This window comes from Podarcis gaigeae, assembly GCF_964106915.1.
Source record: "Podarcis gaigeae genome assembly, chromosome: 1".
In the NCBI taxonomy this organism is placed as follows: domain Eukaryota; kingdom Metazoa; phylum Chordata; class Lepidosauria; order Squamata; family Lacertidae; genus Podarcis; species Podarcis gaigeae.
In genome coordinates, this window is record NC_139678.1 from 28,915,645 (window position 1) to 28,942,978 (window position 27,334).

Below are 27,334 nucleotides of genomic sequence, written 5' to 3' on the forward strand. Positions count from 1 at the left end.
TGAAGTGCATGGCGAGAGGAGATGGACAAGGGGCCTAGCAGGTGCTGCTGCCTTTAATGTCTATGATTCTCTGAAGTGTGTCTCAGTGGGCCAGTCCCTAATCAGCCCCCTTTTTTACTCAGCACCAGTCCACTGATTTGAGGTTGGTAAAAACTACTCCTTGCTTTTGAAAATTTCCAGGAAGGGACGACCCCACACAGGCTGAGAGCGCTGAACAGGGAGTGCTTTCAGGCAGTAATGATCAGCTTTCACAGTTACTTCTGTGGCTGCAAAGCTGCAGGGAAATAAACGTTGGAATCTCACTGTTGGATTTATCCCGTTGCTTAGAGATTCCTGAGCGGAAATGTTCAGGTTGAATGCTGTCTGCTTGGCTCAGGCTAGGCCTAGATAGGTTGAGGGGTGTGTTTATTGAAAGAGACACCTTGTTTCAGAATGCTGACACTTCTAGCATAATATATAAAAGAATAATTAAAAGGGAATATAGAGAAATACAGCTCACTAAATCAGGGATGGGGGTATGTCAGCACATTCTCACTTTTGTCAAGAGTGTTGTAAGGATCTGAAGTAATCCAAAAGAGCTTAGGGCTGCTTCTCTTTTCCAGTGCTCAGCAGGAGAGTCCAGTGCCAGACCCTAGGAGTCCCTTGGCCTGTCTTACTGCTTTGGCACTCCTCCCTGGTCACCTGTCCACATGGCATGACATAGCAGCGCTAAGACTGAGGGGAAGTAAAAGCTTCTGCTTGACTCACTGCCATTCTCTAGACAGTTGAGTGAATTGGCTACAGAGGAAGGTGAGAAGCAGAGGGGCAGTGGTGACACTGAGCAGAAGGATGTGGGCCTAGCCAGGGTCTCACCTAAGGACCTCAGAAAACTTGGGAAATGAGAGTGTTTGTTTTGATATTTTGTTCAGTCAAATGTGAACAACTACTTGTCCCAGCAGAAGCAAGCAGAGTGCACGCACTTTCCTTACTTCTGCCCATATTCAATATGAGCAACAGGACACTAGATCCAATAAACAAATTAGCAAGGCGGATGGTCCTGTTATAATGGAACTTGAGATCAGTTGCCAACTTGCTGCAGCATGGTTCCACTGATAATAACACATAAAATAGACGTGGGAAGATGGGGCTTTAGGAAGGGATGTGCAGAGGAGCCTTAAGTCAAACCAAGGTTTGTTCTTGGCTACAGCTTGTGGTTTTTGTGGAGAAAGCTTAGCCACAAATCCCAGTTTGGACAAGTCACTAAGCCAAATTTGAGCTTTTAACATATTAAGAAGAGCCCAGTGGACCAGGACAATGGCCTACCTAGTCCAGCATCCTGTTCTTATACCAGCTCACCAGATACTTGTGGGAAGCCTGCAAGCTGGACATGAGTACATCAGCACTCTCTCCACTTGTGATTCCCAGCAACTGGTCTCTGAGCTTAGCTCAGCACAGTCAAGGTTTAGCAGCAAGAAGGGCTGGGAGTCAACTGCATGGTCCTTTCCACTCATGTGGTCTCACTAAGCCACAGTTTACCTTAGCATGTCATATGAGCCAGACCTCATGACAAGTTAACTTTTTTGTAGTCTTCTTGATGTCCTTGTATAATTACAAACTTGCCTTCATCTCAGATCTTTATTCATGATCCAGAAGCCCCTACCTTCTGTAGATGGAGCTAGCATACCTCTCTATTTGCTATAACTGTATGAGGTCCTTCACAAAGATACACCAACTATCAGGAACAAATCCTGGAAGCCCATTATTAATGGATCATCTCCAGGGGTGCCAACTTGAATGAAATATGGGGGGACAGATAAACCCCACCCCACATAATCACACGACGCAGTGCATGCACATGATTGAATGGCAATGCTCATCAACTGGGGGGGGGGCTCAAATGTTTTATTGGGTGGAGCGAAGACCCCTTGGCCCCTAGGAGTTGGCTCTTGTGATCACGTCAGAGGAGAAAGTTTCCATAAGTAAACAACAACAACAACCCCCGTCCTACTGGATTTCATTCCTAAGAAAATGTTCATGCCACCATTTTAAAATGAGGGTCTTCTTGGTGGCTGCTCCCAGACTCTGGAACTCCCTCCCTGAAGAAGCTAGATTGGCTTTCTCCCTGTTGTCCTCCTGCCAGCAGGCGAAGAACTTCTTGTTCCAGAGCTTGGAAACTGACTGCTTTTAATGAAAGCACTAGTGCTGTGTTGTTTTGTCTTAAACAGATCTTATATATGCATGTAGTTTTAATTCTATTAATGTTTAATTGTTTTTTAATTATTGTTTTTCTTATGTTTTTAGCCATTCTTGTTTTTATTTGTGAGATGCCTTGAGTCTCATCAGGGAAGAAGGAGGGGGACACACACTCAATGGACCATTTCAGCCCCTTTAAGATATTCTACTCAGCAGTGGTTTTAGCACAGCTTCGCTAGTTTATACAGTCCCCCTGCCCCCAATTTCAGGCAACTGGCATGCACAAAAACATCTAATGGACTTAATTTGCTTTGCAATTAATGCTTTTGCTTCTTCTCAGTTTGGGTTCAAAAATTACCCAAAAGCTTCCCCGCAACACATGCACACACATCTGTGTCTTCAAAGTGCCCAGGCCCTTTGCATAGGGAAAATGGAGTGCTGGCAGCTGGCTTGGGAGTGTGATATGCAAAGAGGAAACTGACCGGCCTTTCAAATGCTCTGGCACCATTCCTTGATGCTCTGGCCACCACCTTTTTATAATAGCAAATGGATGCAAAACAGGATGGCTGCCTCCCCAGCCAAGCCAACATCCGGTGCTCTGAGTGACAAATCATTGCTTTCAGCTGTGGTAGGAGAGGGAGTCTTGAGGACAAATATTTTTTAGTAAGGACCTTCTGCCAAGGTTATTGGTTCTAGCTGAAAGAAAATGTCCTTCTCCGTTTTTCCTCAGCAAGGAGCAGGGAGACTATAAACCCCAAACATTATCCCGAAGCCCGCAGGTGCCAGCAATCCAAATAAACGTAGAGCAATTAACAGAATTAACACAGCTTTAAATAGCTTGGCTCACCAGATGCAGAATCCTAGCAGGGTTCCATAAAACGTAAAGTTATTAGAGATTAAACCGTTAATCATCTGTTCAGAGAGTGGATGCAAAAACCATTCTGTCTGAAATGGCTAATAATCAGAAAAGGAGGCATGGATTTAATGGGTGCAATTACGCCATCCCGATTCTCTTTTTGTACTGTGTTCGCCAGTTACCATCTCAACCACTCTACTCCTTGCTAGTTTTACTCCAGGTTTTTTTTTTTTTGGGGGGGGGGGGGTTATTGTGGCCAGAATCCTCAGGTGAAATATGCCAGATCTCAGGCCTGGTATTAGTACCCGGCACAGCAGGGCAAATGCTAGAGGCTGATGCTTGCATCCCTAAATACATACATACATACATACATACATACATACATACATACATGTATATACAGTACCATAAGGAAAAGTAACAGGCCAGATGGCCACAGCTGTTGCTATCTTCATAATCCCCAATGCCTCTGGGTTTAAGATTGAGAAGGGGGCTAGAAGCATTGAATATTATGGAGATGGGGCAGTTTCAGCTGTCTTATCTAGCACTTAACTTTCCAGCACTGGGTTAATGGTGTACTAAGCAACTTGACCTTACCAGAAGGGGCTGGGTTGGGTTTTTTGTTTTTGTTTTTTTAAAACAAAAAACACGTAAAGGCAGTAGAGGCTGGTCTAACTAGGACACTGCCCCAACAATAAGGATTAATACCCTGTCAGTATATAAAGCACCTAGGCTCAGCAATCTGCACTGGTTGCCAATTGGCTACCAGGCCACGTACTAGGTGCTGCTATTAGTATATAAAAGCCATTGAGACCAGTATACCTAAGACATTGCCTTACCCCATATACACCCCCTAGTCTGCTTCAATCAGTAGAACGGGCACTGTTACTTGTGCCACATAATACCCGTTCTGCATTTGTAAGCACTTAATCGTTTAGTGTGGCAGCACTTACACTTTGGAACTCCCTGCCTTTTGATATCAGGCAAGTGCCTTCATTGTACTATTTTCAGTGCCTGCAGAAAAAACATTTTTCTTTAGACGTAGTGCAGTCGTCGCCCTCAGACTGGGTAAAAATCCCAAACCCTGTTTTAGTTCATGATGCACAGAGTTTTCTCCTTTATTTCATTTACCATTTTTCTCTGTCCTTTTTCTCTGCTTCTGCTTCTTTTTTAACTCTCTGCTATGACATTCTACTATTTCAGGTGGGAAGAAGTTCTGAACTACAGTTTCTATCATCTCTGGCCATTCAGCACGCTTACTGGGGCTGATGGGAGTTGTAGTCCAACAGCAGCTGGAGCTCAAGAAGTTTCCCACACTTGTGCAATATTTCCCCTTCAGTCCATGATATGTACCTGTGGTTCAGTCTGCAACCCTTCTTTCTCTCATAAAGTCTACAACAGTTGCTAACAAATTGGGATCATCTTAAAAACAACAACCCCAACAGCCTTTTTCAAGTATCTCGGTTTGTCCTTCATTTGCTTTCAGATCTGCTCTTTGCCACCCCCTAGCCTGAGCTCAAAATGTGTATGTGGATTAGGCCCTCTTTGCCTTCACCGGATGCTGATGTATTTGAATGTAAGCTGCTGAATCTGCAATTAGCTCAAGTGACAGAGGCCTGGCTGTGGAATACATGGTAACAGTGGCTTGTTTTACTCCTGTCACTACTGCTGCCCAGATGTCACTGTCACTGCTGCCTAGAGGTTCAACTGTATGTGAGATTGCAATAAAGAGTTGGAGTATGGAGCCCACATTTTGCAGCCAATTAGTCACACCATTTTCAAGAATACTCTATTTATTATCCCCAGCCCTCCCCCCCCCCCCCCGCCAACATTCTGTATGCACTAAGTAGATGACTTTTGGAGTTCTCCCCTTAAGGTTCTTCTTCACCAACAATTCACCAACAGTTTTTTTTTAATGTTTCTGAAAAATGCGCAGTACCCCCAAACCTGCATATATGTCCCCTGTTATTGTGCAAATGGTAGTGCTTTGGTGACACGAGGGGAAATGCCTAGGGGATTACAGTAGTTCTCGATTAGTACATATAATATCCAGTAAAGGAATTGCAGAAAACTTGGTTGGGGTACATAATTGTCAAAAAACAGAATGCCCACAGTTTGAAACATTTACCTCTTTGAGGCAGCCCATGAAGTTATTGCTGATAGGCGAACCAGGCAAATCAGCTGTACTGGGGCTCCCACCTACGTAGAAGAAGTCGTCTGAGCCTAGCATGGTATAGTCCTCTTGTGTGTAGCCCGTGGTGGTGAGGATTCCATCCACAGAGATTGTCACCTGTTTGAAGGACACAATGGACAAAAAAAAGGGAAAAAAGAAAAAAAACAAAATTCCCAGCAATGACCTTACAGTTCTTAGAAAGAGCAAGTCATCTCCCCTACTTTTTGTGCAACTTTTCACACATGTTTCGCTGAGGTTTGTTTACTCGGTGCAGCTCAGTTCCATTTTCTGGTCTGCTGTTTTGCCCTGTCCCTTCAGTTCCTCAGTCACCTGTGCTGTTAGTTCAATAGCGCTAAAGCTGAGAAGAGCTATTCTAATCTGCCACAATGGCTCCCGTTGTTTAACCAGGCCAGAAAATTGAACTGTTCCTCTGAGAGCTTCTGAGAGCTGATTTTTTTTATTTAAAAAAAATGATTAATTAGCTGTTATTTGTAGTGATTATTGTTAGTTACGATTGTTAGTAAAGACACTAATGAAGACGAAGTTGATATATTTGATTTTGCTTCTTTCTTTCTTTTTTTTGCTCACACGGTATGGTGATAGTCATGCATTCAGGAAGGGAGGGGAGAGGAAGGGAAGGGAGGGGTCTCACTTTCAATACATTATGGAGGAGCATGCTATGGACCTACAGAGACAACCACCCACCACCCAAGACCGCAACTGAGAGAGAGAGAGAGAGAGAGAGAGAGAGAGAGAGAGATAGTAATAATAAAAAAGAAAGATAGTAATAATAAAAAAGAAAAAAAGGCAACCACACACCAGCAGAGAGAAAGAGAGAGAGAACAAAATAAAAATGGCAACATGCACACACCACACACAGTCGCACACACCAAACTTTGACACACCCATGCGAGTGATATTCAAAGCTCAGAAGAGAGAGAGAGAGAGAGATTCTGAAAGAGAAAGAGAGGGCTTTTTCACACTTGCATGCAGTTAAGGAAAAAAAGGGCTAAACTAAACTTAAAAAGAAAAACCATCCACACCTTATCAGAAAATGGGGTATAGGGCAAAAAGAAAGAAGTAGCCTAAAATATCCCAAGCCCCATAACACATGGTGGGTGAAGGGAGACAGAGGGGGAGCAGGGTGGGGAAGAAGGGAGTGAAAATGAGGTGTGTTTTGTTTTAATAGGTTATTTGTGGCTTGGAAAAGAGATGGTGGGAAAGAGATTGAGGCTTCCGGTATGGCGAGTGGGGACTGAGGAGGTGGGCATGCCATGCGGAAAATGGGCTGAAACAAACAACTGGCTGAGCTCCTTTTGGCCATGGCAAGTGGAAGGTTGAAGGGAGAGAAAGAGAGAAAATATATGGAGAGGAGCCGGCAGGAGGAAGAGGGTTAGAAGCGGAAAGAACAGGAAATGCTCCGGCCAGTTTTGCCTACAACAGCTGTCGCCACAACAAAAGGATGAGGGGAGGGAAAGACCAGCCTCACCACAACAAACTATAGGCCCTGACATGGTTGTTGAGCTAAAAACCTTCAGAGAATCCAAAAGAAATGCAGAGGCAGAAAGAGAGAGCGCAAAAGAAAGAAAACCAGGAGGAAAGAGAGAGAAGATAGGTAGAAGAGGAGTTTGCAAAAATACTGAGGGGTTGGAAACAGAGCTAAAAATATATTTTTAGGGGGAGAAATGAATGACGTGAAGAAGCCAATGAAGAAAGATGACCAAACCCCATTTCCAGAACTGTTGTATTTGTTTGTTTGCTTCTTGGTGTTATTTTTTCTTAAAGAAAATGTTTTTTTAAAGAAAAAAGAAAAAAAAGAGGAAGAAAGGGTATTTACAGCAAAATCAAAGAAAAAGAAAAGAAAAAGGGGGACGGTAAGTATAAAGGGTCAGGGGAAAAACAGGGTGGTGGGGGATGGAGAGGTAGAGGGAGGTAACACACGGCAAACCCAAAAAAAGAGACAATAAGAATGATATCTACCAGACAATGTAGTTTGTTTACCATAGCGTGTCCAATGCCTGAGTGCTTTGCGGAAAAGGGGGGAAGAAAGGAAATTAAAAAATTGTGAACAGAACGATTGTTAATTAAAATAACTAAAAGCAAAGATGAGTCGTTAGGGTGTTAGTACATTAGTCGGTTAGTAAAAATGACACATTGCATGAATGGTCTAGTGTTAGTCTTTCAAAAAAAGGCTTGGGGCGCCCGACACACACAGAGTGAGAAGAGGACAATATGAGCAGGACTGTCTGGGGGGAACCATGCCATATAGATTGTTAGGAGGAAGGGAGCTGCCTACCCTTCCCATTCTCCTTTTGCTGCTTCCTGCCCACCCCACCCCAAGAAAGTTTATCAACGTTCCAACTCCATCCCCTCCAACCCATCCCAAACTGGATCAAAATGATAAATTATAAACAATACTTACTTTCCAAAAGCCCATCAAAAATGTATTCCCCATCCATATCTCTCAACCCCGCATAAATATACACCAGCATGAGCGATTCCAATCTTGCCTCCTCCCACCACCCAAGCCCATTTCTCTCTCCTAGTTATTCCAGCCACTGCTACCCTCCAGCGCTGCTCAGTTATTCTAACCAACCGAATATATCTCTCAGGTGCAGGCTGTTGCTTGACGATTCCCTGGGGGTGGTCCTTCCCGTCCCCCAATTTCCAGATTTCTTTAAAGCGGCTGAACTGGTGACTCTCAGGAAAGACATACAGAACATGAGAGGTTGGACTAACAGAAACGATGTGTAGCTCACCTGCGGTACTCAGGAGGGTGGGGAGAAGCTTGCCTAAATGTGGAAGGCGTGGTGACTGCTTGCATCAGATATTTTGGGAAGGAGGGGGAAAGATGGGTAGAATTTAACATGTCCTTTTATGAGAGAAGGTGGGGAGTAGTATATCTATTGCTCACTGCTAGGCTTATGGAGAGATGCAGAATAATAAAAGGTGCAGAGGAGCAAAGATGGAGAGTCCCTTATCTCCTCTGCTAGCCTATTGACTCTCATGCATGGAATTCCTGGTCACCTATGTTGCTAAGGTAAGTTGCTAAGTGCAAGGCTTTTGCAGTGTTTCATAAACCTACCAAACTCCTTCAGCCAGAGACAACAGAGGGCAAGGAGAAAAGCTGTCCTCTGTTCCCATTCTGAAACTGAAACACACTGAAAATGCCAGAGCAAGTCCACCAGTTACAAAGTGGACTCCCATGTGCTTTTAAAATAAATGACTGCATATGTGTTTAGTAGACAGCAGCCCCAGTATGTTGCACCTAGATTTTCAGTCAATATCTGTTTGGGACATAAGATGGCACAACTGAAATTGCAATGCCATCATGCCCTTTCCCTTTGAATGATGGTCATTAATACTCAGGGAAGCCTTTCCCCATGTGTACTGCAGGGTGTGTCACAATTATCCTTGTCCTCCACTCCATAAATGAAGGAAAGGGTTATAGCAGGGCAGTTGCAGATGGTGCATTAGGGCTGTGATGCTCATCTGACCTCTGGTTGGTCGCACTGTGACTGCTACCAGGAGGTAGAGCGAGAGGCAGCTGTGAAGTTGGCACAGTGCAGGTGTACCGGTGGGAATGCCAGACAGGGGCACTGCCAGGGCCTTTCCACAACACCCATCTTGCTCCCTTCCTCCACCTTCTGGTAAGCAGCAGTGACATAACCAACTAGAGTTCAGATGAGTGCAACTGCCTCACCACACCATCCAATATTGCAGCAGGGCAAAGGGGTCACCAAAGATTATGAAATGTTAGTAGCAAGACAAGAACAGATCCCAGTTTTTGTGCTGCCCTGCTCTGCCTGTTTAAATGTTTAAATAGGGTGGACAGAGCAACCCCTATTACTAACCCTCTTCTGAAAGTGCTGGTGAAAAATATCAAAAATCCCATTCCTACCAGAAAAAATGTATACCATTTGCTAATATTTTAGCAAATATTACTATTTTTAAAAAGTAAACGTTTAACAAGGTAAATTAACCGTGGAAACTGCAATGACTGCTCAAGAAAAGCTCAGCCGTAAAGGGTGATGCTTTGGTGTTGACTACAAACCAATTTACACATGCAGAACTCTTGCCGTGGGAACCATTTCAGACTTCAGATGCAGGGATACCATGTTTGAATGTTCAACATAGAAATCTCCCTGCACACTGAAAACTAGTACATCAAGAAGAGAGGCTCTGGACTAGCAATGTCCTTGATGTGCCAATTTGCAATGCAGAGGGTGTTTATTATTTATGGGGAAGCACTGATCTCTCAAAAGATGCTTGAAGTGGTACAGTCCAGAAAGAGTTGTGCCATGCCCTTCTGCTGTGACTGTGCCTATATTGCCTCTTTCTGGCAAGCTGAAGGGGAGATCTTTATTTTATTTTATACAACTGATCTCCACTTCTAATCCTCCTTGATCCCAGCATTTTGAATAGGAAGCTCTGGCATGCCTGGAAGATTAATTTTCCTTTGGCCATTGCCTGTCATTAAAGACTGATTCTCACCCAGCCTCAGAAAAAATAATATACACCATTAACCAAAATGGTCAATGAAGCGGCAAGAGAATTTCAGAGAGCAGCCATCCTGAAAATGTCAATAATAATAATAATAATAACAAACAACATGGATAAAAACTGATAAATAAAGTTACATTTTAAAATTGTATTTTGAGGTGACAGTCCTTTACTGGACTGATGAGAATGTCTGAATGAAATGGGATCATTAGGCCCATCCACTGCATTAGGAATGAAATTTACATATGCATGTGATCCAGTGGAAACAAACAAAACATTGCTTTCATTTGCAACCCAGCAGCCTGGTGTCACTTTGAGTAGAATTTAGCCTGACACCATGCTATATTTCTGCTTACACATACATACATCAGATCTGTGGAAGTAAAAGATTTGCAGTGCTAGAGTAGAAAATGTATCCTTTCAAGTGTGGCATTCTTGAAAAAGTGGAAATGTGATCCAGATTTGGAAAACTAGAGAATAACTACATTGTAGGAAGTTAAATGTAAGCCTGTGCTAAGCAAAACCAAGAAGGGTTTATCTAAAAATAATGGATTAGCAGCAGGCCTACAGAGGAGCAGCACACTCATTTGTCCCCCAGACTCTCTTTTGCAGTCTCTCCGGAGATTGAAAAAGATCCCAGAGAGCTCTCCATATTTGCCTTCCATATATATATATATACACATATACTGTATATATCTCAGAGGGATACCTGAAGTGTTATCTTGAGGCAACAAATCTAAGGAATCATTACACCCTGAAAACTGCATGGAAGTAGTTTGAGGATAAATGTCCACAGTAAAAAGTAATCGGTCACTAGAGCAGCAGCATGTTTTACAGCTCAAACATGAAATGACTGAATCACTTGCTCTGGTATGTACCTTATCTCTCCTATCGTTCTTGATATCAGAGGATTGGAAGGAAGCTAATATAAGCAAATCTAATTAAAAGGTTGCAAAGGTAATCAGGAATCTACACACCAATGTGTCTAATTTTGGTACAGAGGAAATTGGCAGAGGATACATTAAAAAGAGAGAGAGAGTGACTAAATGTGCAGGCAAACACTACCTATTAAAGGAGGAAGGAAACATGAATGTCGCAAAGGGAAGCCATGCCTCAAATCTAACATTTTGATGGCCAATAAGAGATTAAAAGTATATAGTGACATTCTGCTAGTATTGTGAATGTGAATTGCCACACTGGTGCAGCAGAATAGTGCCATACCAGAGACAATAAGAGATGAGGTACAGTTGCTCATTGCTACTTGATGGCATAGAACTTGACTGGATAGGGTCAAAACTGGGGGTGGAGATGAGACACTGGTGCATCATCCTAAGGGCATTTTGATCACCACCAAACCCCCATATACTAGTGTGAAAGGTAAAAATGTAAAGGACCCCTGGACAGTTAAGTCCAGTCAAAGGTGACTATGTGGTGTGGCACTCATCTCACTTTTCAGGTTGAGGGAGCTGGCATTTGTCGACAGACAGCTTTCTGGGTCATGTGACCAGCATGACTAAACTGCTACTGGCGCACAGAAGACCGTGATGGAAGCCAGAGCACACTGAAATGCTGTTTACCTTCCCATCGCAGCGGTACCTATTTATCTGCTTGCACTAGTGTGCTTTTGAACAGCACCTTTATCTAGATGTATTAGCCGGTTTTCGACACTCACCAAGAACTCAGGATGCAACTATGCAAATAGAAATACGTGGCCTCGGTTCTCAATGACTGGAGTTAGTATGAAGTTGGGTCACCAGCAACAAAGTGCTGGGCTAGTTGTCACCCAGATAGTGTCCCTTAATACAACTCCTGAGTTTCCTCCATAGGAACTAATGTCAGCTATCAACATATATGGAAGTAACAAAAGTGCTGCACCAGGGAATGACAATTGCAAGGGGGACAAAATCTGTCTTTGATTCAAGGCTGGCATCACTATTCCACAACCTTTGGCAGCTGCCAGGGCTCTCTGGTCCTGGTGCCCATCTTGGCTCAACTGCCCCATACATTTTAAATGGTGCACAGCTTCCCAAACTCAGCTGGGAGGCCCTGGCAGGAGCAGGGGAAACATGGGAGCCCTCAAGCATGCCTTTATCCTTGACAATGGGTGGAAGGGCTCCCTGGAATGAAGAGGGAAGGGACACTTCCCAGGTGCACATACCTTCCATTGTCCATCCAGAAAATGGGCATTTTGCTAGCATGAATTTGGGATCCATAGCAGTCAGCTTGGTTTCACAAGAATACCAGTGCCAAGCACCTCACTGCCACTCCTCCTCTCCCTCTAGGACACTCGGTATGGAGCCTGGTGAGCTACACTGCCTCACTTACTGCTACAGAGAGAGAGAAGATATGGCTGAACTATACAAGATTTTGGGTGGCCTGGGGAAAATGCTTATCCTTTTATATTATGCTGCAAGGTGAGAAGTAAAATTAATTTGCAGCTCTTCTGTAAATAAAGAGCAACATTACACACACACATTGTTTGTAGAACTCCCTGCCAGTAAGTGTAACACTTGGCAGTGAACAATGAGAGTAAAATCTTTACAGAAGCTAGGGATACTTAAACTGCTAGAAGGCATACTCTGTGCTTTCCTTCTAAATCTTAGCATATCTCAAATCACTGGTAAAAAGGGAGTGGAGAGGGACTAGGCATTTTGTTCCCTATGCAGAATCTGTTCTTGTTCTTGTTCTGTAACTGAAATTTCATAGTGGATCTGAGCTAACTGATAGATGCCGAACCACTCCTTGCATCTGGTATGGCTTTCAATTACTTATATTCAAGGAGGACAGCATAAAAAGGAAAAGGCTTTCATTGGCAATTACGAATCCTCTTATTCATTTTTTTTCTCTTTAAAAACAGGGCTGCTGCTCATTTTGAATTGCAATATGAAAAGTGAATCAGCTTTACAGATTGTTCTTCTGTAAGTAAATTCCACATTAAATGTTTCTGCAGGTAAGATAATTATATTTATTACATTTGGAGCATTGAATCATTCAAGTATATCTCAAGTGGCACAAAAAATATTGCAATTCACAGAAAAAAAGGCATCCTAGGACCTACAGATCTAACGTTTCTGAAAAAGAAATGAGAACGCAGTGGCTGATTGTGCTTAAGGACTGCTGATACTGGAAGGCTCTGGAAATTGAACCTAATTATGCAAGGCAATGCCCAGGGGAAAAACAGATTTTCCTGGCCCCTGACTGTGATTAGTTAATGTCCTTAGGCATGAGGATTATTACTTTCTATTAGTATAAATGTTCCCTGAAGGCAGCTTTTTCAGTCTATAAAGTTGCATAAAATGATTGGTGTTAACATTCATATGAGCAAGCAAAATAAATAGGTTATGTTTTGCTTGCATCAACAAGTGTCGGTCTAAATGTTTGCATTAAAAACAACTACCACCCAGCACTTTAAAGAATTAATTTGAAAGAAATAATAGCTTACAAGCTATTTTACACAGCATTTACCTAATCAAGATGATTTACATAGACAACATAAAGTTTCATTTGTCATGATGTAGATGACCCCGTGACCTGATATATTTCACCAGCTTTCAGAAGCAAGGTTATTTAAATGAATCCTACCTATTAAAAGTTCTTATTTATATTTTATGAGAGAGGTGTGATATTAAAGAGCTGTCTAAGTGAGCACATCACCTGATCTGTCTGCTTAGAAGAGCAACAGGTGAAGTTGCAAAAGGGCAACATCAACCATTGTAGAGCCTCTTCCATGGTAGCTTTGATTAGTAGGTCTTTTGAAGTCCTCGCGGGGAAAAGTGGACAGAGAGAAAAGAAGCAACAGTGTAGATTCAGAAAAGAAAACCAAAACAAAGAAAATACGGAGATCTGGAAGAAGTACGGCCTGTTAAGTGTCAGGAGCGTAAGGTTAAAATAAGTAACCAGCACACACACAAATAAACTAAAAAAAGGGGGGTGGAGAGGCAGAAACAAAGGCTTTTATGGACCCAGGTCACTGGGAGGTTCTCCTGCACAAGCCCTCTTGAAATATCCTTGCATTGGTTGCAACAGGTTTTGCACAACAGAACATCCAAGTAGACTGGGTTCTTACAGCATTTGAGTAATGGCATTATGGAAATGGTTAAATCAATTAACAGGACATAAAAGAAGAAAAAGGGGAGCGGATAAAGCAGCTGCAGAAAACAGTCTCCATTCCTACTGTAATTAAATGCAACAAGAATATTACTGATAAGATTGAAATGTAATTAAGGAAATAATAAAAAAGAAAGAAAAGGAGGGGGAAAGAGCAAAGGAAAAGGGAGATGAAAGTAAAGTTAAGTCACAAAATCGTATTGTTAAATCAAATCAAGGGAGGGGGGAAAGACAGAAAATTATTAAGTGGAAATGAAGATATTGCAATGAGGCTAAGTTACAGTAAATTTAAGAACACTTGTTTTCCTTCCAGTTATTGTGAAAGGCTAGGATGCAAATGCTCGGCTGTTCCCACCCTGAGACCCCGTTTATCTAACAGTTGCCCGGTAACCACTGATCTACCCCAACCTTTGATTCAGTAGAGAGGAGCCTCCCCAGCATTCTCTCTCCTTCCCCATTACCTGCCGCAGGTTGCGCGTCACTTTAACGTCGTGCCAATGGTTGTCATTAAATTTGCCACTGACTGGCTCCACAATGGCCTCAAAGGCTCCGGACCCCAGGTTAATGATCAATGAGACCGCGCCGTCTTTCAGAGCCAAGTTGACGTAATCGGCCGACTTGCCCGTGTGTAGAATAAGCCCATTGCGCTGCCACGTCTTGAAGGAGAGTGTGATCTCATCGCTGCTGCTCTGGATTGGGTTCTGAGAGAGGTCATAGCAAAGGTATTCAGAACCACGGAAGGTGGCTACATTCTCGTCCCTTGCTGCAGAAGGGGGAAAAAAAAGATGCAGGCATTTGGTCAGTCTTGTTTCATATGATAATAAAGCTTTTCAAAATTATTGTGACATTGCTCTTGTTCCATTGTAGCAGTTTTGCACCCTGCATAGCACTGCATGTAAAAAGGAATACCTGAACTGGTTGCCTCTGGTACACAGGAAGTTGCCTTATTCCAAGTGAAACAACTGACAGTTAAAACTGGCCTTGAACTCTCATCAGTCCCAACCAACAAGGCCAAAGATCATGGATTATAGGAGTCACGGTCCAAAATTCCTGAAATGCATCAGGTTGGGAAGACTGCTCTACCCTAACTGGAGATGCATTTCTGGGGTTGCAGAAGAGAAGGGTCCAGCCCTATCTATAGACACCACTTTCCTTCAGACAAGGCTTTGCCTGGGAATGGAATCAAGGGCCTTTGCACTCAAAGTGAGAGTCATGCCTCTAGATCAGTCTCTCAACCTTGTGTCCCTAGATGTTGTTGGACTACAGTTTCCATCATTCCTAGCCAGCATAGCCAATGGTCAGGGGTGATGGGAGCTGTAGTTCAAGAACACTTGGGAACCTAAGGTTGAGAATGACTGCTCTAGATCAACACGTGTGGCCACTTTTTCATCCATTGCAGAGTTTGTGATTTCTACTTTTCCAATTTCACAATGAAACATGTAGATTCACCACACTACCCCACCCAGATACTAATAACAATTGTTATTATGTACTCTGCACAATCCTTTTTATAATGTTTGCTATATATTTCAGGGGATCCATAAATATATACAAGCAAATAAATGGGAAAGCGAGGAATGGCCACCGGAACCTACTCAAGGAAACCTTTCAGAATTCATAATCAATGAAGCCAGATCTCAAGAAGTCAACCTATGGAACTAGGCTGTGTCTTAGCAATTTCCCTGTGCAGAACCTTCTAATTCCATCTCTTTCAAGACCACCAGTTCTTCTCTTAACCATTTAACGAAGTGTGAAAACGAGGAAGATTTATCAGAGGTTAGTTTTATTGTGAAGTCGGCATTGTCTATGGAATCGTCTAGCAGAAACTAATTAACTGCTTTTGATAAAATTGCTCTTTAGCCACTAGGGTTTTTCCCCTAAATTGACTAATAACTAAAAATCAATTATCTTGTCGGATTTCTCCCTGGTTTTCATTCATTAGTAAAGCAGCATAAAGGAAAGAAGCCACAGCTACGTTATCGAATAGGACTGAAAGCATGGAGGGGTAATTCAAAATATGCGAAATGGGGCAGAGAAAGGACTTTCTGGAAGCAGTAGAAGAACACCAGCAAAGATGACTAAGGGGCACCGGTGGATGGTGTGTTGGGGCTGTGCCACTCACCTGACCTTTGTTTGGCTGAGTCACTACAGCATACTGGGATGGAGGGGGGGAGGTGTGTCAGTGAGGTCCGGGGAGTGCAAACATGCCAGTTGTAGCATCAGATTTGCTTCACCAACACATCTGTACCACACTGACCTTTCCAGCACTACACCTCTTCCCTCTCAATGGAAGTCAGGTGAGCAGAGCAGCCCCAGCATGCTGTCCACTCTACTAAGCAATGCTACCAACACTGTAGGTTGGACCTGAACTAAATTAGTTTCACTTAGGTCACACTGAAATCTAGGAGTCATATTTGTTCCATTGGCTTCAATGGTAAATGTATTCTGGATTCACAAATAAACGAGAGGAATGTGGAATGGCTTGAAACAACTGCATTTTTCAGAGTCTCTAATACAAAGTTATGCAGCAACTTTTAGGCCTGGCGTCATGTTACCTTAGCACAAGCCCCTAAGTTACCAACTTCTTAATACTAATCTCTACATTAAAAACTCTATCAATACAGGAGCTGAGTGCAAAGAACTTACTCTGGATCTAACCTCATAAATCCTTGTTCATCTCACCATACATACATCTGCATATCAATTAGCTGATGGTGAGCAACAGCCAAACTAGGGCACATGAAATTTACTGAACGACTAATAACAATTTATGTTTCTTTTTCTCTCATTTATTTATTGAACATGGTTCACATCATTCTCATGAATCAGTGGTTCACGATAAAGGGACTGGAGGCAATGTCCTCTGAATGGCAATGGTGCAATCATTCTTAGGACCAATTCACCTATACTGATTTTTCTTGGAAAGGTTTGTGTTCTGTACATGCATATACTGTATACAATTCAGCACACCCAACAAGGGGCAAACGGAGGCCTGTATTAGCATGAAGCTATCTAGCCCAGAAGAACTACCAACAACAATTACATTTCTGAGGCAGCCAGAGTCAAGAGCTTAACAGCATTCTCCTCGCCTCCTTTCTGCTACAGCAATTTCCTGGCCTAGTCACTTCTGATCCAAAGGAAGGAAATGTGTTACAATCAACTCAGACACACACTCTATATACCTGCAGGTACTTCTGATCAAATAGCTAAAGTCTGAGGTCAGGTGTCAAATGGAGTCATTATGACTAAGCCGTTCCCCAACAACCAAAGATTTGTGAAGCGTTGAATATACATTGAAAGGGCTGTGATGAGGGCAAGGCGAATATGAGCTCAATGTACGTTATATGAATAGGACTCACAGCTTCAACCATTTATATGGAATTTAAGTGAGTTATTCAATGCAAGTGCCGAAATGAAAGCTAAGCCATGAATCCCAATATTAACCCTGGGAAGCCATCTCACCATAGAGTTATGAAATATTACACATAAAATATATTACATATACATGACTATGAGCACCACATAATGTTTATTCCACACCTGCAAGGAATCCGCCCTTCCGGTAACAGCACCAACATTTTGGACTCACTGTCCAGTGATATTAGGCAGGTGTGATTACTGTAGTGTTTTTGATGCTTGATAAAACCCATTTTTGTTTAAGCAAGCCTACCCAAGTGATGTAAATGTGAGATATTTTTTAATATGAAATTATTTAAAAACTGCTGGTTTTATTTTCATGTTGAAAAAGAAATAGGTTAGCTACAATTTTACTAATAATTTTAATGGAAAACAAATTTTAATGGAAACTAAACATAATTTCATTTAAACCAAGTTTGTTCTGGGAGTTGTTAGGAAGCCCCTATTCTACTCACAAAGCTACAATTCCCAGAGTTCCCTGGAAAGAAGGAATGGCTGTTTAACCACTCTGAAAATTGTAACTGTTTGAGGGGGAACAGGGTCTCCTAACAACTCTCTGCACCCCTAACAAACTACAGCTCCCAGGATACGTTGACGGAAGCCATGACTGTTTAAAGTCATGCATGAACCTAGGGGGATCAGGGACTCTTGAGCCCAATTTTAAAATTTAATTAAAGATGCTTTGAGATATGATAACACAACTGGTTTTTATAAAGGCATTCAGGCATCGTTGATGAGGATTGACATTTTCCACTTCATTCTGTCTCTTAACGCTCAATCCTGCCTTTGGAAACACAGAGTTGATTATTTCAGAGACCTATCAACAATGACTTAGGAATCTTGTACCTGAGCAGTAATAGCTAGCTAATTTCAAATCTAACAAGGTATAAAGTACGCATCACAGGAGCAAGAGCTCTGAATCACCAGTGATTTATTTGTAAGCACTGTTCTCTTTATCGCCCAACATAAAGGAAGACACAATCCATAGATCTTCCAGACAAGATCAGAAATAAAAAGGCACCAAGAGACCGATGCAGAAATTGTATTTTCGATTTCTACATGTTAGGTACTTATCCTACAAAGCACACACCTTCTTTATATGTTCACAGGACTGGAATGGAATAGGCCATTTAATCAAAGACAGGATACTCTACACAGTACCCCACACCCAACAGGTGAATCAGTAAAACACAAACTACAGTGTGCCCCCAAATAAAGGAGGAGCGAAGAGATAACTGAGACACACACACACCCCAAGAATACATCACCTCCATACTTCTTTAAAGGGGAAAAACGCCCTCATCCCACTTCTGATCTTGGATTAAAAGCTTTCTTCAAAGATCCCTGCGACTTTAATTTTTGTAGAAGCACCTTTGAGCTCAAGGGGCAAGATGCAGGTAACTGTCTTGGAACAACGTTTGCACTCCAGAGCAGAACACAACAAGTCACTCGCGCATGGGATGGGATGTTGGGATGTGAGAGTTCCACTCTCCACACATCTGAATCAGAATTGCAGGAGTTACAAGCCGCAGCCCAAAATCTCCTCAATGCTTGCTGAATGCAAGCACAATTAACTAATGAGCTATGCATCATTTACTATATCAGAAGGGAAGGCAAAATGATTTCAAATGAATGTATGATATTATGCATACCATGAGGTTTAGGAATTCTAAAAGTGGTGGTGCCACATAAACACACCCCTTTATTTTATTCCAACTTCACAAGAAAACATTGCTTGGAAATAGCCTGCACGTTCATTTACGCATGAGTGTGATGAATTAGAAGTAATAACAATAAATCACACAGCATGACTTTTATCACAATCCTTGTTTTCAGTTTAATAAAGAGGGTGTCCGATGATCTAGCAAGAGATCTGACTGCCTCTTGGCAACACAGACACAGAGGACCGATTCTTCCACATCATAAAGACAAAGGGAATATTCAACTTATGAACCTGCCGTTCATCATACTGATTACAGCTCTAAACACAAAACAACAATTTAAAAACAATTCATAGCATAATCTATAACAATAGAGCAAGGAAACTCATAGCTACTAGCCATATATTGCCTTCTTCCAAAAGCCTGAATAGGAAAAAAAGATGTGTCTTTAAGCAGCACCAAAACCTAATGACTCAATTGGTGCCAGATGATTGATGAATGGGAAGGCATTCCAGAGATGGAGTGCCACCAATGAAGACCACTTCTCATACCAAACCATGCATTTTTCCTGGTGGTGGGACCACAAGAAGGGGGTTCCCAGTTGACCTTAATGCATGAACAGGTTGGTAGCTGGAGAACATGTTTTTTTTAGGGCTTTATATGTCAGTGTTAACACCTTGAATTGGGTTCAGAAGCATATAGGCCAGCAGTGAGGATTCTTCAAGACCAGTATTATGTGGTGTCATCACTACATGCTGAAATTTGATCTAGACAATTGTCACAATCCATCAAGAACTATGAAACTCCCATTCATTTTAATGTAACCTAAGCTGATACAATTGCCTGTAGCCATAAGAGTATAAAAATTGTTGCTGTTGAAGGTGAAATGAAGTTTACCGAACTTACTTTAGATGTGGTGTGTACACAAACTGGTGATTTGCACATAATTTGCAAGTGGTAATTTATTACTCAGTTGACACCAGGCAGATGTGCATAAATATAGCTCTGAAAGCAGGCTGTTTAGCACATGAGAAACATTTAAATATTTCACCGTATTTGTTAATATTATAGTAATTTTAATCCAAATCCTTAATCAGGAGAGAGAAAAGACCTGCAGTCGCATGGCTCCCTGGAAGAAACGTGTGTTTACATAAATACATTAATACTAGAAGAACAAAGAGATTGAATTTATGTTTTTTAGATTCACAGAACAGATCTGAACCAACTGAACTAATGCTGCAATAGGCTTAACGCAAGGCAAGCTTTCTAAAGAGGAATTGGTTGTGTTTCACTTTGCACAAATCCCTGCCCTAGATGGGGGATCCTGTGCATGAAAAAGTTGCTTGGCAGACTGAGGCATTCAGCTGGTCTCACACTGTGACAACAGCAAATTGTACCCATCTAAACTCTTCCATTGCATTGATCTTGAATAAGATTTAGGGATCTATTCCAACCCTGCCTGTGTGTTAGATCCAAACCACAAAACTGTTACACAGCCATGGGAAACTTTTCAGCTGATGCATCAAATACTACACTTGAGCATCTTTGGGGAAGTATAGCTCAGACTTGATTATTTGTACCAGGGTAAAGCCTGAAGAGTGTTACTTCCATCTTCTGTCTTGGCTAGAGTAGTGCCTTCAATCTTTCCAGACTCACCTTCAACTCCCAAACTGCAACAGGAAACCCTCCTTTAATTTCATACTTTATAAATTATTTTACCTCCTCCCATAGCAGTCCACACATCAACATTGGTGACCACATGCTTGAGGTGGTAGACAATTTTTTTCTACTTAAGCTCTACCATAACCAACAACCTCTCCATTGACACTGAGCTGGACAAGCATATTGGCAAGGCAGCTATGACAATGCCTCTCCAAAAGGGTATGGGAGAATGACCAAGATGAAGGTCTACTAGGCTTGCATGTTGATCATGCTGCTTTATTACAGAGAAACATGGGGAACTTACACTTGCCAGGAATGACGTCTCATCACTTTCCACATGCACTGCATCACAAAGATTTTGGGCATCACATGGCAGGACAGAGTCTCAAACAAAGATCACGTGTTTCCCAAGCCCACATTCCCAGTAGGCTCACACTACTGTCTCAGTGACGTGTACACTGGATTGGCCATGTCCACAGAATGAAAGATGGCAGGATCCTCAAGGACCTGCTCTTCATGGAGCTGGCTTCAGGCACAAGGCCATTGTGTCTGCAAATGGGATGTGAAGGCTGACAACATTAACCCCACTGTGTGGGAATCCCTTGTAGATGACCACAGTACCTGGAGACAGGCTGTGTATCCACAGCAGTGACCAGAGGATGAATGACAGCTGGGAGGAGCAGAGAGAGAATAAATGTCATGGTGCACCTATAGCAGCACAACTGGATGCCCTCATCTGCCCCAACTGCCCCAAAACATGTCTCTCCCATATTAGTCACTGTAACTCTCAAATGGTTTGACTTCACTCCCCAAAGGCAAACTCTTCCACTGATTCCCAAGACAGATGGATGCCAAAAAGGTGCCCCACTTTTTATCCCCCTTCTGTCAGTATTTTTCATTCTATTTCTCTCTCTAAAAAAAAGAGTGTTGTGGCATAGTACTAATCAGCTTTGGTAATGCTGTCAGACTCCAATTCTCATGAGCCCCAATCATGACCAGTAGTTGGGATGATGGAAGTTGTAGTCCAAAACATCTGAAGAACACAAGGTTGGGGAAGGCAGGATTATACCTTTAAGAGCAGGTTGTAAATACCACCACAGCCAGTATGTTCAGGAGAATTCAAACATACTGGCTGATTTTATTTGCTTTGATCTTCCTCTTTCTTCTCCAACAGAACAAACAGGATCTGTCCCTTTGGTCCTTTCCTCCTCCTCGTGTGAGTGAACCTATGTGCACTGAGTTTATTGTGACATCACAGGTACCAAAGAATGACATCATTAGATCTATGTCACACAAATGTGGCAAAGAAAAATGTGTACCTCTGATCATCACATACTGCACAGGGAATATTGGTTCGCCTTCTTTTTCTGAAGATATTATTTTACTAACCTGACAAATGTATGGCTGATCATGTATAATGTGGGGGGGGGCTGTTTACACATTTACATTACACCATTTGGTGCCTGAGTTGCTTATAATCACCCTAAGAATATCCATTTCTATTGAAGAGTGGCATATATGTATACTTCTATAATAGACAAAACTTTGTGCAGATGGCACAGTGGCCAGAGATCAGGAGGGTGTTAATGAATGCAATTCATTTCCCAATTATAATCCACTGCTGTTACTTTTATGCTATTTTAACTCCAGCATTGTATCATTTTGTTGTAATCTGTCTCAACAGATTACATCCATTCAACAACAATCTATTAATAATAATAACTCATCAAAAATCAAGGCCTATTGGACCACACTTTAGTAGTCCAATAACCAAAGCCTTAAAGCATTTGTAAACTGCAGATTAACATTGTAACCATAGGCATATTTACTCAGAGAAAAGTCTTACAAGTACCAGTAATATACAAGGTTACACACTTAGAACCAACCTTTAAGTGAAGGGAGAGTATATAAATATCCTACATGTGATTTGATTTGTGCCACCAGTATATGCTAATGCCTGACTCATTTAAGACTACATAGAACCTTTAGTCTCAATAATGATCGAACTAACAGGTGGAGAATTCTTTTATTTTTATGTATCTTTATTATTTGTAAAGCAAACCTTTGCATGAATTAATATTTTATTTTCCCTTTGAAACTGCACTGTATCTTTGTACTTTTGTCCTTCCAGGCTTTGAGGTTTTACAGTTTAGATTTTTGTTTTCTTTCTTTCTTCCTTTCTTTTTGTTATATTTGTACTTTTTTGTAGTAAATGAAATAATAATAATTAAAAGTGGTACCATATGCTAACTATGTACCCTTAAGGAGTATATACTAATAATTGACGATTGAAATAAAATGGTTATATACACTCTTATAAAATAAGTAGACAGGTATGTGTGTTCGTATGAGTGTGTATGCATACAAGTACACACACACACACAGTTTGTAGGAAGCTCAAGCTCTCTCTTTGTGTGTGTGCTATATGACAAAATCAGTGTTTTGACAGGAGGCAATGACCTGAAAAAAATCCTACAAGATGCTGACCCAGCACAACAAAGGACCTAATGCTTGCCTAATTAGAAACATATGAGTAATCCATTTTAAATGAACACAACTAACTGTGTGATTAAAATTAAACACTGCTTTGTGAGCTTTACAATGAAGTCAGTGCTCTTATTTCTAAATACAGCCCTTTTTGGAATAATAAATTCCCTCATCGAAACTAAGCCAGTTGTAAGGATTTTGGAAACCTTTTGTTTACAGCTTTGTGACGTGAAATGTGCCCACATTTAAGCACCCAGTGGGGAAACAAATATTGGGGGGGGGGGAGTTCAAGTGGTGAACAATGTCTGTAATTACCGTATTTTTTGCACCATAACACTCACTTTTTTCCTCCTAGAAAGTAAGGGGAAATGTCTGTGCGTGTTATGGAGTGAATGCCTGCAGGTGGCGGGGGGGGGGGGGATCTGCTGCAGTCGTGAGCAGAGGATCCATGGTTCCCCTTCCTTCCCTCCTCCGTGGTTACAAAGCATGGATCCACATGGATCCTCAGGATTTTTGCATTGAGCTACTCCAAACTCACTGTCAGATCACATGTCTGTGGCCACAGCATGAACCACAAAAATCATATATCCACTATTTCGTTTAGAATATTTTTTTTCTTGTTTTCCTCCTCTAAAAACTACGTGCGTGTTATGGTCTGGTGCATGTTATAGAGCGAAAAATACGGTAGTTATAAGAAAGGCACAATTTATAAACTAAAGCCCCCATAGCATTTATGAGGTCAACACTCTGTGTAGATGATGCTGGTCCAGGATGATATAAGTAGCTTGTGTGTGTTTTTCTTCTTCTGTCCAACTTTTTGCACAGGTAATATGACTATAATGGGGGAGGACTGGTTGGTAAAAGATTGTTGTGAGTCATCTTACAAAGAAAGCTGGTTGTGGCAAGAACCCTCTGTCTGTCCTTGCTCAAGACAGCAGACTTGGTGAAGCAGCCAGTACATAGCATAAAGTGCTTTTGAGCCATCCCTTTTACAAGAGGAGTTCAAATCACCTGCACAATATTACAGTTTCACAGCCTTTCTAGACATTCAGATCCTGCTTCCCTGATGTTGTTCTCTGTCAGCAGGCTGCTTTGGGTGAATGCGCAGATAACATATGGCTAGGGCAGAAGAGTTGAGAAGGGAGGAGTGGTCATGGTTCTCGTGACTCTTGAGTGCTAAGCAGGTTATACAGCTGATTACTTTCACTGGTGTTGGATAAAGAGCATCTGAGAGCATCTTGAGACATAGCACAAGCTGATGCAATCCTCTTCTGCAAGGAAATGTAGCTACGAGGCAACGATTCCCTGTATTCTTCTGCGACTAGTGGTCTTTAAAAAACACATTCCCCTCCAAACCTTTTACTTCTGTGACAGTATCCCAAAAGGGGAAGAGGAAAGAATAATGGCAAAACAAACATCGCAGATCATAAATCATCTTTTGGTTTTTATAAATGTAAAACATTGTTTTTAAATGGCTGGCTATGGCACATCTATATCTGGATTCTAACCGGATTACTTAGGAAACATACTGTAATATAGATGATGATGATTTATTATTTGTACGCCACCCATCTTGTTGTTGCGCCTGTTGCTGTTGTTGTTATTATCATGAATGACCCTGTTTCACTAAGAATAAAAGGGCTGCCATCTTGAATGAGGGCATTCTACACTCCAGTATTTTTTTAAAGGGCCCACTTGAGTGTTTGTACTATAAATAAGCAAGTGGCCTCTATATGTTACATAATGTGTGCTCGTGTATATGCATTTGCTGATGTGGGCATAAAATATGCTAGTCTCCTTGGAAGTGCTCATTATTACATGGTGCAGACACTGTTTTTGCATGGTGTATGTTGCATCTCTGGGCTTCATGTGCCTAATCACCTATGTCTTAATGAGCCATATGTCTCCTCTTGTATAGGGAGCGGGTGCTTCTGGGTATATAGGGCATCTTTGCTTAAGTTGTGCTACAGCTTCAGTGTGTAGGCCAAGGAGAGCTTCTATATACAGAATGGGTATATGAATAAGGCACACAGGTATATATTTATTTAGTGGGCTGGCAAGTAGGTCACCTTGATGATTATTTTGCCATGCTCAGATTGTTACCCGAAACAGCACAGGTCATAGAGCCAAGGGCCTCTGCCAGAATAGTGGACTGATTAAAATACTCCACCCCAGACAGGGATAGATCCTATTGCTGGTTTGTTTTTACTAATGCTCTTGGGAAGCCAGTAAGTCTGTTCATGCGTTTCTATCATCAGCTTAGTTTATTATTGTAACAATCGTTTATATCAGTCCTTGACACAATTGGTCCTAGGTGTCCTCTCTACAGATGGCAGAGCTGCAGTGCACCTTGGTAGAGCAATGAGTCAAGGGCAATGAAGTTCCTGGGAAACAGATTAGAATACAAGAAAGATAATGCACTTTGAAACTGCCTGAACATAGCTTAGAGCCATTATAGAGCCCATGATATGACAGTGAGGTCAGCAGAGAGGTCTTTCTTCTCTGCCTCCATCATGTCTACCAAATATTCATGCAACAGAGCTTTTGTGAGTGGCAAATAAATTATTACAGACTTCACTGCTGACCTGTGAAGAACTGCCAGAGGCCTACTGTGGGGACCATATGAATAATTTTCCAGGTAAAATCAGTCATTTTCAGGATGAATTGGGTTTGGCTTTTTCGGCAAATCAATTAGCAGAGGTGCCAATGTACCTGTTTGTCCAATTTTGATAGGTAATGTTGAATATTAGCTGCACCAGCTGCTTTTACATTTCCAAGTGCTGCTACTTGCCTTTAAAGCAGAGGTAGCCAGCATGGCGCCTCCAAATGTTGCTTGACTCCAACTCCCATCAGCTCCAGCTAGCTTAGCCAACAGTCAGGGGTGATGGTGGCTGGGAGTCCATAGGACAGCACAATGCTGTCTACCCCTCCCTCTTCAAAGTCTCAATAGTCCAGTGAATCAGAAGGAACACCTTCACAGCAGGTTTGCTTTGATCTGAAGGAGAGATCTTATTCAGTGTTCTGAAAGTGGAGTAGGTTTGTTCTACAACAGCATGGGGCAGGGTGTTCTATACAGTTGTGGCCATACCCTTCCCTCTGAAACCCATAGGGAGACTTTGCTGATTGTGGGCCTTTAGCTTTTTGTACAGGAGGGCCTTCCCTGCCTGAAGTGCTTAGGCTTTGCTTCCTGAATTAGTGCATTTATTAAGCCTGTGCTGAAATCCACACCCTTCCAAAGATCCACCCCCACCCCCTGCAATATTGGGAGTGGATTTTCTGCTGCTTTATGGTGATGGCAAGGAATTTCCCTGACATTTGCAGGGGAGGGTTGCAGCTGAACTCACAACAGTTCTATGAGTTGGTGGAGGGTCTTCCTTTTCTCATATGGCAGTATACAGGTTTCCCTGCTATGCTCAAATACAGAAGCATGGATGGGGCTGTGTGCACAGCACATGGTGCATGAAGCCTGCCTGTATGTTCTTGCGTGCCCTCTCTTCATATGATAAGCCATCGCTTCTTCTGCTTGTCTGTGTCTTTCCTCTGCAACGGAGCAGAATCCATGTCTACAGGGAGAGAGAGCTTAATGACTCAAATCCAATCTCCCGAACACCTTATCAGCCATGGACAGGCCTGTTTCTGAAAGCTGACCTTCACCACTGCATGGCGTTGGGCAGAGGGGGGGGGGAAGGGAGGAAACGACCCAGACAACAAAAACAATTAACACAGTGTTTGACAAAATAAAGCCAAGGCAAGAAAGGAGGACTTTAAGCCTGTCTAGAGACTGCTATCAAATAGAGGATAGGATCAAGAAAAGAGATCTAATATACAGATCTATGGGGCAGCCAGCTGGCATTCATTTCACCTCCATCCTCTGCCAGACCACAATACGGAAGGAAGATGCATATGTGGCTACAATCCACATCTCGTTCACGTTAAGGGCAATACTCTAATTGAATCAATAGCTCTGGATTTCAGCTAAAGTGACATTTGGGCTAAGACAGGAGCAGATTAAAGGAGACAGAGATTTAAGAGATCATTCACACTTCTGTTTGGTCCGATATTTCTTGTTTGCACTGTGGCATGGGTCCAAGAGGTTTATCTTTTGTACTGCCACTTTCCCCAGGAAAATTCACTATTTACCACTGAATGGGAACCAACATCAATCAGGTTTTCTGCAGATTGACTCCTCACCCCCCACCCCCGATTCAGCAGTAAACCACGGATTTTCCCGGGGAAAATTGAGGGACAAAAGATTAACCTCTTGGACCCATGCCAAGAAGTCACACCCCAAACGGA

The 27,334-nt window shown here is 42.1% G+C and overlaps 1 protein-coding gene across 27 annotated transcripts in view; it reads right to left on the reverse strand.

Annotated features, from left to right (window-relative positions):
- The window catches only part of NRXN3 (neurexin 3), a 1,202,656-nt gene that overhangs the window by 861,045 nt on the left and 314,277 nt on the right, over nucleotides 1–27,334 (reverse strand). For 23 of the 27 annotated variants that reach the window (XM_083730612.1, XM_083730640.1, XM_083730631.1 and 20 more), the window contains exons 5-7: nucleotides 14,273–14,574; nucleotides 7,203–7,226; nucleotides 5,157–5,318 (exon numbers count right to left, since the gene is read on the reverse strand). In XM_083730612.1, the coding sequence (XP_083586738.1) occupies nucleotides 5,157–5,318; nucleotides 7,203–7,226; nucleotides 14,273–14,574 (488 nt within the window). The remainder of the gene's footprint in view (nucleotides 1–5,156; nucleotides 5,319–7,202; nucleotides 7,227–14,272; nucleotides 14,575–27,334) is intronic. The other 4 variants (XM_083730619.1, XM_083730616.1, XM_083730611.1 and 1 more) reach the window with 1 other exon arrangement.